We start from the raw sequence: 13,471 nt of genomic DNA, 5'->3' as shown, positions 1-13,471 counted from the left end.
TTTATGAAGGACATGGTCCTGAAACAAGCCACCAACATGCAGAAGTTTCTCCTGATCAATACTGACAATTCTTCCCTCGACTAGGAGGTTGGCAAACTTGATATTAGATTTGTGGCAGAAACATCCATCAGACAGCTCAGAGGCCATCAAAATCACAGAGAGGCAGGTGCTAGAAATAAGAAAGGAGACCAAGGCCTTTCTAACAACTCTTCATATACTGGTTGCTGCAAGCCAAGTGGATGCATCAATGAGTCATGAGTCTTCTGTCTTCTGCTTTTGCTTATTTTGAACCCAAGTCTGACAGTCTTGATGTGCTGCTCCATGAGACCATTGCTGCACAGTCTGGCTGGAGAAGTCTTTGGGATGTGATCCGAATTCTGTTGGTCATGTCCCATGGACAAGTCAGTGTGGAGCGAATAAGTGAGTCATGGTGGAAAATTCGATAGTAAGGAAAGTTCGATACTTGATGACAAGAGAAAAGGAAAAGAAAGCAAATCAAAAGCTGTCAAAAGGAAGAGCATGGCCAATGAACTTCAAGAACTGAAGTAAAAAAAGAAAACAACTTGTGTCAGACATTCAACATCTTGTGCAATAAATGATGAATTTGTAGAGAAGGCAGAGATGACACAAAATATGACATTTATCATTAATCAAATAGGCTGCAGCAAACAACAAGAGAGCAAACCTGTCAGATTTAGAGGAGGAGTAGACCTGGGTGTTGAGTTCAAATTTAAAACACAATCCATGATGGTTGAATGTTAGTTGTTTTCTTGAATGTAGCATCATACTGTTTGTTTTCTTATGGCTGTCATGTGTCTGTAATTGTTTAAGAATACGTTGTGGAGCTCAACATTTTCTCTTTTGTTAATGTGTGCACAGCCTTGTTGTGCCAAACAGATCATAATAACTTCAAAGGAAAGCCATGCGAGTGCAGTAAATAATTGAAATACACTACAGCATTATATCACATCTTGTGGGGCCAGAGGTGTTTTTTGTTAAAGCCCCTTTTTTAGTTGATAATGCAATTTTAATTGTGTATTAGCAAGTCAGTTCAGTTCAGTTCCCTGATGCTCGAAAGCCATTTCCAGACTTTATTATCCTAAGTGCCTGCAAAGCTGTGCTTGTAATAAAGGGCATGTAATGACAGCATCTCTAGTTTGGAGTATTTGAAGTGAATATGATGATAACTTACAATTAGAGAAAAAGAAGAAAAAGATTGCTGTTTAATTTTCATGCAATAATTAACTAAAGTACACCTCTGTTCATGTACTTAAAGGTTGTGAATGGTCATGGAAATTCTATGATGGATCCTTGAAAAGTCATGGAAAACCCTGTGATAAGACCAACATGTTATCAACAAATTCAGAGGTTGTACGTTTATGCTAAATTCCCTCTGAAGTGAAAATGTTATGAACGTGAAGTGAGTTTGAAATGTGTCACGGTGAAACATAGTTAAAGCATAAATCCTAATTTCTTTTCTTCTGTGGTGATTTGTTGGTCGACGCAGTCTTTCACTCTTGTTTCTTGAAGTTTAGCAGCAGTGTCAGTGAAGTTTGAAGCAGCTTAACCTCAAGCTTCAGGCGATGATACGATCTTTCTCTATGCTTTACATAAAAGCACACAATAGACTGTGGTTATAGTTGGATATAAAATATTAACAAGAATTAATATTTTATACTCAAGCATAACTGCAGTTGAAATATTTTTGCCTTTTAATGTAGACTAATGCTCCATTTGAGTGTATTTTACATTCACATTTAAAGCATTTAAAACGGTGTGCAGTCAGGGACACAGTGCACTGAAGGTAACCCTGATTATGTTGGGAAGCTAGTAAAAGACAAAGAGGAGAGTTTGAGTAGTAGAGATTTTAGTAGATTAAATTAGAGTGGAGTAGTAAAGAGATATGATTCAGTTGGGATTTGGGGGACGTAAGCTTAACGTTAAAAAGATAAATTTTCCTCATGACAACAAACCTGAGTGGCACTCCCTGTTGCACGCTGCCCTGTGACATAAAACAACATACTGCAGTGACTAGAAAACCAATAACATCCCTTCTCAGGGTTTTAGTGACATCAACACATCAGACACACTCAAACCCTAAAAGTCCTACAATTAGTCACATTTCTAAATGAAAATGTGTGTTAAACGGACGGTGAGGCACTTTTCTGTTGTTTTGTCTTCAAAATCAGTTTAACGCAGTAGATAAATACATTTTGTTTAGTGAGGACTCAGTCTCTTGGCTTTCTACCAATACAGGATATAAACAGATTAGCAAACAGTAGCTTCAGCAGGATATTCGACCTTCTGCACCAGCATCACTGTGTGCTGCTGCCCGTCAGTGCGTTTCACTGCTTCCTCTCCCTGCAGCTCCTGATGCCTGATGTGCTTCACTGTACTGTCGTCTCTCTGAGGGATTTTGTGATGAATTAAGCCTCCAGAGCAAATCAGATCATTGGCACTACTTGTTGTATGAGAAACATGGTTTAATCTGGATTTACGCAATGAAATCAAAACCAGAGACTTGAGTTTGAGGTTATTGCTGTAAAAAAAAAAAAAAAAAAAGTCTCACATAGTGTTTATTTTACGACGACTGTCTGTGCTTTTTGTTTGTGTTTATAAGTGTGTTTTTGACTTCATTCATTCTGAGTACTGAATGTGTGTGTGTGTGTTAGTGAACTCTTGGCTCCTATCTGAGTTAATCTATCAGTGGATGTGATCAGATTACTGTGGATTATACTCTGACTATTAGAGGCTGGAACCAGATAAAACACACACACACACATACACACACACGCATGCCAGTCTGCTGATAAGTGCACAAAGCATGTGTGTAACCGGCGGACTGACACACTAATGCATTTGAGCGTGCAAGTGCACACACACACACACAAATGTGAGCTGACACTTGTTAACACACACACGCATGCTTGGTCTGATCTGTTGGGGGCTTAAAGTCCATCCCATTACCAGAGAAGCAGGTGTAAGAGCTCTGCTGTGCCCAGCGTAGATCTCTGTTGGCAGAGGAAGAAAAAAACAAAGTTTATTAGTGCTGGTAACCGCTCTGAAAAAAATCTGACTATAAATTGATTTAAAATGGTTTAAAACAATCTAAAATTTGAATTTTTAATGTGGAAACGTGCATAAATTGACTGTGGCTTCTGAATATATTAGTAGGTTGCATGTGGCTTTTCTAGTTTTTATGTAAATTCTTGAAAGATTTCAGTTGGTGTGTTTTGGCTTCATCTAAGTGGAATTTAAATATCTTTTTCCACATTGCAGAAGAAAAGAGGAGCAGTGCTCTGTTTTCTTCATATGACATCAGGAGCCAGAGATGCGTTCAGTAGGATCAGCTGTTAAATATATACAGTATATATAAACATATATGTATAAAAAAGAAACTGCAGTTTTTGACATGACACTTCTTTTGACATTTCTGATGTTTAGAAATTCAGTGTCTGTCCTAAGTGTGTCATTTTGCCTCTGTGTCAGGATGACCTGCTGTTAAATGTCAGACTAAGATAACAGTGACAGCAGAAGAGAGAAAGCAGGAATGAAAGGCTGAAAGAAAGATGCGCAGAGAAGCAAGGAAACTGTAACAAGGAGGAACACGTGAGGAAGGAGAAGCAGATGAACATGTTCGTGAACTGAATGTCTTTGGATTTTGCAGAAAACATGACATTCAAAGACGTCACGTTGAGCTCTAAGAAATTATAACAGGCATTTTTAAGAATTTTCTGATATATTTTAGTCAAAATGATGAATCGATTAACAAGAAAATAATTGATGGTGAAAATAATCATTGAATAATCATGAGAGTGTTATTGATCTTCTCATCTAACTCTCGGCAAGAAAACGAATAAAAGTATTTCCCCAAATGTCGAACTTTCCCTTTAATTTAAAATAATAAAAACCCAACTGATACAGGTCCTCAATATGACTACACCATATAAAACTAATTGAACTTTTGCTCATTAACCAAACTTTATTCAAACCCACAGAAATGTATTTAAAACTCGTCTTTAAATCCGAGTTTCCAAAGATACCAAATAGGTCTGGTTGAATTTTGGGGTAATAAAATGATGCACATAAAACAGTCTTGAGTTTGAATCTTTCAGCCAGTGAGTAAACATAATTTACCTTCAGTGAAGAGTTAGAAATGGTTGATAGAGATTATTTTTGATAATCTCAGACAGCGTTCTAACCGTAAAGCTCCAAAATGGCAATTAAAAGAGTAAAACTGGATCTTAAAGGATTAACAGTCATTCAGAAAACCACTGTTTGCCTCTATTTCTGATATCTGTGTTTGTAGCAGGTGCACTGTGTGTTTTTGTCTCTATGAGTGCACAGTTTTAATCAATCATGTTTGTGTTTAGAGGGCAGCAGATACAGGCTGAGACCATTTTCACTAAGAGGTTTTCAAAGCAGTTCGTGTGATGAGAATTATAAAAATAGCTCTCCAGCATCTGCTCGCCATTTACCCTTTTAAATTACGTTTCAACCGGTGATAAGTCATATTTATAGCAACCAGTTGTTGATAAATCACGCACGCAGGTCCTTAAAACACTGCATTGTTCTCATTGTCTCCTAATGCCTTCTGTCTTGGTCTGATCTGTGATAGACTGTAATTCCCATAAATCACTGGGAGGTCTAGTCCAGAAGTGGGCAGCACAGATGCTGCTGGATTATATGTACTTTCTTTCTCGTCATTTTTCTCTCCTTTGCTCTCCTTTCATTTTTTTCACCAATGTTAAATGTGCCTTTGCCCATTTCTTCTTTATTTCCCCTTCTCATCACTGTGCTCTCCCCTGATGTCTGTTTGTTAGAAAAAGTAAAATGAATTTCTGCATTTAAAACAAGTAAAAGTTGAGCTCTGCAGCCATGAAATAAATATTTGCATTTACAAGCAAAATGATGTATTTCCCATCACAGGTTCTGCATTTTTTAAGATATTAAAATTGAATTTAAATCCTTGTGATCAAGAAAAACAGAGGAGGTAGTAGTGCATTTCAAATAAGAAGCGGTGTATCATCACATTCACTGTTGTGACTCAACAACACACTGACAGATATTCAACAGGCTGTCAAAACAGTAATTGCATAAACAGTTGGTTCTTTGTTGTTTAAAGTTGCGTGCCAACTATCTGTCATTTAAATTGACTTTCTGTTAATTGGCTGTTCTATAAATTGCAAACAGCTGTTCAAACTATCTTATAGCTTTTGTCAGCATGTTGGAGCTGTATCGAGCTGGTAGGTTGTTAACACATTCGCTGTGGAGATGAAGACAGATATTTTAGATGGAGTGTGATGTATATTGTGGCTTTAATATTAATTCAGACCTCTGACACAAACACAGGTTTCACTAACAGCATTTATATCGACTGCGTCACGTTTAGCGTTGTGCAAAGAATTCCTGACCTATTCATCGTTAATTAATCGTTATTCTTTGCACCTGTGTCTGTCCTAAAAATGTCAGGTCTATTCCACAGACGTCACGGTGGAAGTTTTCATTTGGTCTCAGTGAAAAGTCAGATGATGATGTGATGAATTTTTCAGGGCTTTCCAGTCACGACTCTTGAGTTTTTATGAGGGCAGCACTCCTTCGCTATAAAGTGCAGCATTAAGGTCCCCGATGTCTTTGTGCCCTTGCCCGGGTTAGAGGTTAAGTTACACACATGCTTTGTGCAGCATCGTTTCCACGTCACAGTTTCTAGATGTAACTGCTTCTACAGTGAGCTGTGAACTGTGAGGCAGCCAGTTAGTAAAAGGAGGCAGCTGACAAGTTACGGGGTGGGAGGCTGGATGAGACTCAAAAAAGATGGAAGACATGACAGATACAATCAGCTCGATCTGAGGAAGAAGGACACACCTTGGCTCACTTGTCTTTCTCTGTCAGCCTATAAGGGTCTTAAAATAGTCTTATAATAATGTTTCACTCTACTTATAACAACATACAAAGTTACACTGCAATGAAAGGTGTTGTGTGGGTGTCTTTATCTGCATGTTTACTGACTCTTAATAGGCAGCGGAGACACTTTGAGATTCAAGAAGATAAGATTATCTGTACTTTTCTGTCATGAAGGTGGAAGATTTTGTAACCAGTAAATGTCAGCTGGAGGAGCCTTTTTCCAAAACAGCCCAACAGAGCAAAAGTCCGAAGCCAATTTGGAGCTTTATTTTAACCTGAAAATGTGTCCTGTTTTTCTCGAGAGCCTGTCAAACTGTATTTCTTCAGCGGGTATACTGCCAGCTTTAGTTTTCATCCTGCACTGAGCATTACCATCCAACTGTGCACGATACTCAGCTGTTGAGAACACTTATAAAAATTGATTTTATGTAGGATTTTCTTTATACTAGATGTGGATATTGGACAGTTTTGTCAGTCACTGAAAAATAGGGTGTAGTTGAAGAACAGATTGTCTGTCCACACCAGATGAATGGACAAGCTGGCACAGAGAGAGATGACGGGCGACAATCTGATTGATCTGTTTTGTTTTTTAGACTTTTCCATCTTGAGAAGCAAAATAACTGATGTTGTTTCCTGTGACTGTCACGACTGGTGTGATAATCCTTTCTGTTTCTACCCTTCACCTCTTCTCTCAGATGTGGAAATTAGCAGTTAAATACTGTTTGACCACCTGGCTAAAGTGGTGGTTTCTGATGTCACGTTGTCCTGAAGCAGTGAAGAAAACAGATCAATACATTACAGAGCAAATAAAGGAGCTGAACAATAGTTCTCTACAGTCAAGAGCAGCGGTCTGCATGGGAGCTAATAGCCGTGCTTCCCAATGCATTGATCCAGCTGGTTTTAATGGTAACGGAGATGGACACAAGGAAAGATGACTCGGCTGTCCGTCCATTTGTGTAAACGGTGAGGACACGGATACGACTGTGTTGCTCAATTCATTGATGAACAACTGAACGAATGACTGGATGAACGGACAGAAATAGATGAAGGAACAGATGAGCGAGTGAATGAAAGGACTGGACAGCCAATAGGAAAACGTTCGCTGGACGTCTTGTTGTCTAAACGAACTCAAACCTGAACAGACTTGGCTCAAACAGATCGAGGGTCACGTTTAACTTCTCAAGTATCTGCTATAGACTCTCGTTCAAAAGCAACTTTGGTGAAATATTCCTTTAAATTCCCCCTCTACTCAAGATGATTGTGCTTCTTGTTACTTCACTTGGATGTCAAAGCTGATGTTTGTGCAGAGTTTGACACTAGAAGGCTGTTTTCTGTGGTCCAGTCAGTACAATTTATGCAAGTCTGATGTGGAAACAATATTATTTCAATGAGGGAGAAGGAATAAATGTCATTTTAAGACCTTTAACCGGGAAATTTAATTTTTTGTGGAAAAAAACACGTCATACACAAATTCAAAGCAGAGTGTTTTATATATTTGAGCATGTCTGGAGGGGATATTTTAAGAAGTAAAATTCAATTTAAGGTTTTACTGGATGGATGGAAATGTACGTGCCGATCAGGCTGTATTTATAATGTGTGATGATTCAAGGAATGTATAATGACTAATTTCTTCAGTTAATAATAGATTTCACCTTTTGTTTCCGACGTTGTTCATACAGTCTACTCACCCTGTTTGTTGGGTTTCAGGTTAATGTGTGTGTGTTTTGTTTCTTTCAGGATGATTGGGGCTCCAGTGACTCATCCAGTAGAAACAAAGCTCACAACTCTGACGACAAGGCTAACAGCCTGGAGACTCTGCCGCCAGGTAGGAAACTCCACTAACCATCATGCACCACAACCACACCCTGATTATATGGAGACATTAATGTTGGGAATGGAGACAGAGAGGGATAGAATATTTTAAATAACTTAAAGTATTGTAAACCAAGCTATCTTTCTTTTTTAATTCAATGAAAAACAAATAAGGAGGCACTTCTCAGATCTGACAACAATGTAACGCAAAACCAGCGCTCTTGATGCATGAGTAAGCAATCAATGTCCACAAAAAAAGGCAATGAGTTCTTAAAAAAGTCAAGGTTTTCAGTTACAGTTACAAAAGTTAAAAAGCCTTTTTTATACAGTAGAGACTGGTATGCGGTCGATCTTTTGTCATATTCGCAGCCGGGATCTCCCTCAGGATCTGGAGAAAGTCTAATATCTCATTGTTTGTGATTTAACTAAAGGAAAAAACAGGATGAATACATCTCAGCTGTAAAGCGTATGCATGGCAAAGCAACAAAACTGTACACCGCATCACGTTCTCACAACCAAAACTATTTCCCTCTTTAAATGTGGTAACACTGAGGCACATTTTTAGCGTTTAAGACCAAGAGAACATGAACATCCTTGACCTCTTTAACCTTCACATGTTTAAATGTTTAAATAACCAGAGACACAGGGGACAATTCAATAAAGCCAGCAGCGCAACACTTAAAAATCCATTTTCAATCTTCCCGCAAACCCAACTATGCGTCCCCACCCACACTTTTGAGAAAGATTGTTTAAGAGTCCAACAGTAAAGAGGAGATGGAAAGACGCAGCAGAGAGAGAATCTGAGCAGCCATTTCTCATTCAGCTCTCATCCTCAGCCTCGCTCAAGGCGGCCCCCCTTCCTTCACAAACTCCTGACCTAGCGAACGCTGAACACACACTCTCTTATCTGATCCGGCACTGGAAATGGAATCCAATTTGAATGTTGAAGTGGGGGAATTTCAACTTCAGGGTGACTTTACACTCGATGGCAGTGTATCACAACATTACTCACAAACACAACACACACACACATGCATAAGAGGAGACAGAGAGAGAAGGGAGGAGACGAGGGAGGCAGAGACATGAGAAAAGTGTTGAGAAAGTGTTGAAAAGGGAGATGGAGAGAAGACAGAGACGGGGGGGGGGGGGGAGTAAAGGATAGAAATATGGATGATAAAGTGATGAAAGAATGCTGAGAGCAGAGAGAGTGAAGGAGGCAGAGGTCAGGTTGTCGGTGTATGAATGCTTTGCTAAATTTGAATAGTCACAAGATTAAGTGTTTACTTCTGGTTTATGTGACTGTTCTGCTTAAAGCCACTCAGACAGTCTTGAAGGAGCAAAAAGACGACACCTAATTAAAGTGTAAAACATGTAAAACATGTTAATGCACCAAGTAAACTTATTACAGTTATTATTTGAGACATTGATGGAGTGATGCTTTTTGGCATCTTCCAGGGTCTTTTTAAAGTTTTTAATGTTATATTTATTTATGACAGGTTGACAGAACATGATTATTACTTCAAACTCACACTGTATTTCACACTCATACACACATTTTTACACACGTGAGCAATCTTGATGTCTCTGGTAAACATCCTCATCTATTTCCAAAGATTTTATATAAAATGTCATTTGAGAAACGGTAGTTTAAGAAAATGAATTACTAGCTTTTTTTCTGGGGCTTTCAGTCACATCTCACAGTCTTCATCAGAGTATTGATATACGACTGTTCCACACTTATATCTTTATATAAAGATATAAAAGAAAGACATAAAGATCATCACATGCGGTTACAAAAGGCTGCTGTAATGTGTGTTCAGGGATGCAACTAATGATCGTTTTCATCATCAATTATATAATCTGCTGAGAATTTTCTTTATTAATCAATAATCATTTATTCTATGAAAGCTCAGTACATAGTGAAAAATGGGCATTATAATTCACTGAAGCACAAAGTGTCTTCAGATTGCTTGTTTTGTCTGACCAACAGTCCAAAACTTAAAGATTTTTAGAAAAAAGCTACAAATTCTCAAATTTGAGACACTTGAACAAGGGAATGCTTGACATGTTTGCTTGAAAAATGACTTAAATGATCGAAATAGTTGATTATCAAAATAGTTTCTGTAGTTTGATTTATCAAATCCAAAAACTCTGCATCATAAGTTAAATTCAAATGCATCTACTTTTAGGTTGTAATTGGATCACTTTCAGGCAGTGAACTGAGTAAGACGAGTATGTGTGTGTGTGTTCACACTCAGCGATGGTGTCCTCTGAGCTGGTAGGCGGAGAGTTCACGGTTCAGTACAGATCGAGGGAACGGTACGGCGTGCGAGTCCTGCCAGATACCATCAGTGGGAAACACGACAGCGTCAAGGGATTTCCAGAAAATGTTACAGCAAGTAAAAGCAACTCGTCAGCAGCTGTGGGTGGAAACAGCTCAGTGACGAGAGGCCGAGGGAAAGTGAAAACTAATGAAACCGACGTAATGGGCAACCAGTAGACCACACCGTTTACCAGCATAGACTCAAAGCAGCAAACCACTTGCTGGGACTAGATGGGTGTACCTGCTAAAGTGCCCTCGGAGTAGTATTGGAGAAATGTCAAGTGAATGAGTAATCCCTGTGAGGAAGTGGACACTTAATCTGCTCTGAGTGGTTCAGCATTGAAAGAAAGCAGGAAGACTGAAAGAAAAACTCTCTAATAAAGATTTATTTTCATCACCGAAGAGTCGAAGACTGAGCTTAAGACTCGCAAAGTGAGAAGCTGAAACATTAATTTCACTACATTAATTACTCGCTGCCACTAAACACAGATATCAGCAAGGACATCACACACTCTGACACATGCAGCAGCGTCTCGGAGGCGCTGTTATAGAGACGCAGGCAGATCATTGTGAGTTTCAGCTAATTAGCATGCCAGACACATTCACATGCTGTCAGCGTAGACACACACACACACACACACACACTCCTTGTCAGGCTCCGTTTCTCTCTCTCTCTCTGTCTTTGTGTCTGTCTTTCTGCGTCTGCCTGTCATGCACACACTCCTCCATACTGAGAGATAGTGTAATCTCACACTGCCATATGTTTAACACAAGTCATTAGCATAGCAGCTGCACCCGTCTAATTAGTTGCATTATTATTTATATGTGTGCGTGTCTCAGTAGTCAGTGATAAACTGTGAAATTAAACATGACAACTTTCTCTGTTTAGTGCGCAATGATCACAGTAATCTGGTCAGACAGACACAATGTGTGTGTGTGTGTGTGTGAGTGTGTGTGTGCAGGTTTGATAATGTGTCGTTCAAAAAAATATGTTTTCCAAACTTGTATTCTCAGCCGCAGTAAATTACTTAAACTCACTGTGCTGCATAATAAATGCTCTTTTGTGTTTTCTAGCTTTGCCAAACTGCTCCCATCGTGTCTCCTGAATTTTGTTCTGCATAATATTTCTGCTCACAAGAAGCATAAATTTCATGTCAGCTTTCCTCAGTGCCATGTTGCCGCCTTGTCAAGCAGCAGCTCGAAGCAGTGAGTTTTCCTTCCCCGTCAGTGAATGGTTCTTGCATCAGCCAGGCTGCTGCCCACACTTTATATTCCCACTGATGTATAATCCCGTTCACTGCTCAGACACATTTTCAGCCTTCGTGAAGGTTTGAAACGTCGTCTTTGGTCGTGGCTTTTTTATTATTTTTGGATATGCTGTGTTTATTTAACATCACCAGGGTGTCGCATCAAAAATAACTTTTTTTAAAAATTAAAACCCACAGATACTATTTGTTTTCAACAGGGTCTGAAAGTTTAAAACATTCAGAGGAAGTGGGAATTCTGTTTTGTTGTGTTTCTCACCATCATAATTAGCTAAAATGAATTAAGCAAAAAAAAAGTGGATAAATCAAAGCTGTAAATTGTCAACTTGAGGAGCAGCAGTGTGTTTTTGTTCACCCAAAACTGTGCTTTCTTTTCCCACAATACCATGTTTTGTTCATGGTGGCTGGATTTAATTAAAAGTTTTGAAATATCTGGAATTTGTGAACATTTTTGAGCCTTTCCTCCATTTTTCCACCACGACATCCTGGTAAAACCACAAATGCAGCAAATTACACAAACAAAGATGGTAACGAATAGTGTATCCTCTCAACTCCCTTGGAAGTTTATTGGCTGTACGGCTGATGCTTAATGTGTGTGTGTGTGTATGTGTGTGTGTGTGTGTGTGCGTGCGTGTGGACAGGTAAGGTACGCTGGCAGGATTTTGACCAGGATCTGTACGTTGGAGCCACGGTGGTTCGACCAGGTCAGGACCCGTACGCCAGGAACAAGTTCAACCAGGTGGAGAGCGACAAACTTCGTATGGACCGAGCTGTGCCCGACACAAGACATGACCAGTATGTATCTTTACACTCCCCATCAACCTCTTTTACTGCACGTATGATTGCAGGGATTGTGTGTGTGTGTGTGTGTGTGCGCGCGTGTGTGTGTGTGCACGCTGTCCTTTGTTGTCAGTCTGTTTGACTAATTGGAACGGATAAGATCTCCCGGAAACTCCCTCTATTGTGATCTATCAGATGACACCAGGAAGTAGCAGCAGAGCAGATACACATTGGGCACTGTCTACCCCATTCATAACACAAACCCCTGATAATGGCTGTTTATTGTTCCGCTTGTTACATGGATGAGGGGACAAAAATAAATAAAGGCACAAGTCGGGTGGATCCCTTTAATATAATATTATGTTTTAAAACAGTTGATTGTTTCGTCTGCCAGATTCGCTTGTCGCCTCCTTAATTAATGTACAGGATATTGGTCATACGCAAAAAATAAACTGCCTATTTTAATCCTCGATGCAATCACAGACGTTGTAAAATTTTAATTGAAATCGTTTAGGTTTAAAGAAGTTGGCAGTGAGCAGGTTTTTCATTGAGCAGAGAGTCTTGTTAGATGTCACAGCTCCTGCTCTCTTGTCACTCTGATCTGATATCTTTAACAAAGCAGAAATACCTTGAATGAACTATTCTGGACAAACGTTATAACATTGAGGCCTACAGCTAAATAATGAGAAGCGTTAAAGGTTTCACGTGTGTGTGTGTGTGTCTTGTATGTGTTTGTCAAACTGTCTGTGTGGAGATTAGCAGTGTGATTCCTGCGGCATGTTGTCTGTTTGACTGCTGACTGGTTTCAAGCGAGAGATGGTGGTGACTGTTCTTGCCTGTCGAGCCAACAAGGCTGCGCAAAACACACTGAACCTGTTCTCAGACAACAGAGTGATACTATTTTCATACCAAGTGAAAGGAACACATCCTCATTGTTTTCCGGCTTCGCAACAACCTGCTATAGAGACAGACAGGAACATTGTGGAGTGTTCCCTTTTTTTGGGGGGGGTGGTAAAGTATTTTTTAAAATTAAAATAATGAATTATTATTTTAATAAATAAATGAACTTAATAAATAAAGTCACAAATAATTACTTTTGATATAATGTTTGGATACACTTACACACCCGCTATTATCACATTGTAGCTTTTTTGGTCTTTCTGGCAAATAAATGCTGATCACTTCAGTGTTTTCAGTATCTAGCACACTGTAATACATGTGTTCTTTTATAGCCCATTCTGAGTTTAGATGTAAATAAATTCGACACACAAAGAAGTGAAACCGGTGCCAACACTGTCATCTTACAACAACTTCTCCATTCGTTCTGTGGTTTTATTCCCGCAGAATCTCTCTCAGTACATACTATGTGAATCAAAGACTATTTTTA

General features: G+C 39.1%; 1 protein-coding gene across 4 annotated transcripts in view; it reads left to right on the top strand.

Annotated features, from left to right (window-relative positions):
• Window positions 1-13,471, top strand: part of galnt2 (UDP-N-acetyl-alpha-D-galactosamine:polypeptide N-acetylgalactosaminyltransferase 2) — a 61,087-nt gene that overhangs the window by 26,439 nt on the left and 21,177 nt on the right. For all 4 annotated transcript variants that reach the window (XM_044346512.1, XM_044346522.1, XM_044346531.1 and 1 more), the window contains 2 exons: window positions 7,642-7,729; window positions 11,946-12,099. In XM_044346512.1, coding sequence (XP_044202447.1) covers window positions 7,642-7,729; window positions 11,946-12,099 — 242 coding nt within the window. The remainder of the gene's footprint in view (window positions 1-7,641; window positions 7,730-11,945; window positions 12,100-13,471) is intronic.

This window comes from Thunnus albacares, chromosome 1 (assembly GCF_914725855.1).
Source record: "Thunnus albacares chromosome 1, fThuAlb1.1, whole genome shotgun sequence".
NCBI classification, from domain to species: Eukaryota; Metazoa; Chordata; class Actinopteri; order Scombriformes; family Scombridae; genus Thunnus; species Thunnus albacares.
The sequence above is the reverse complement of the archived record's forward strand: the minus strand, read 5'-3'. Positions and strand labels throughout refer to the sequence as shown.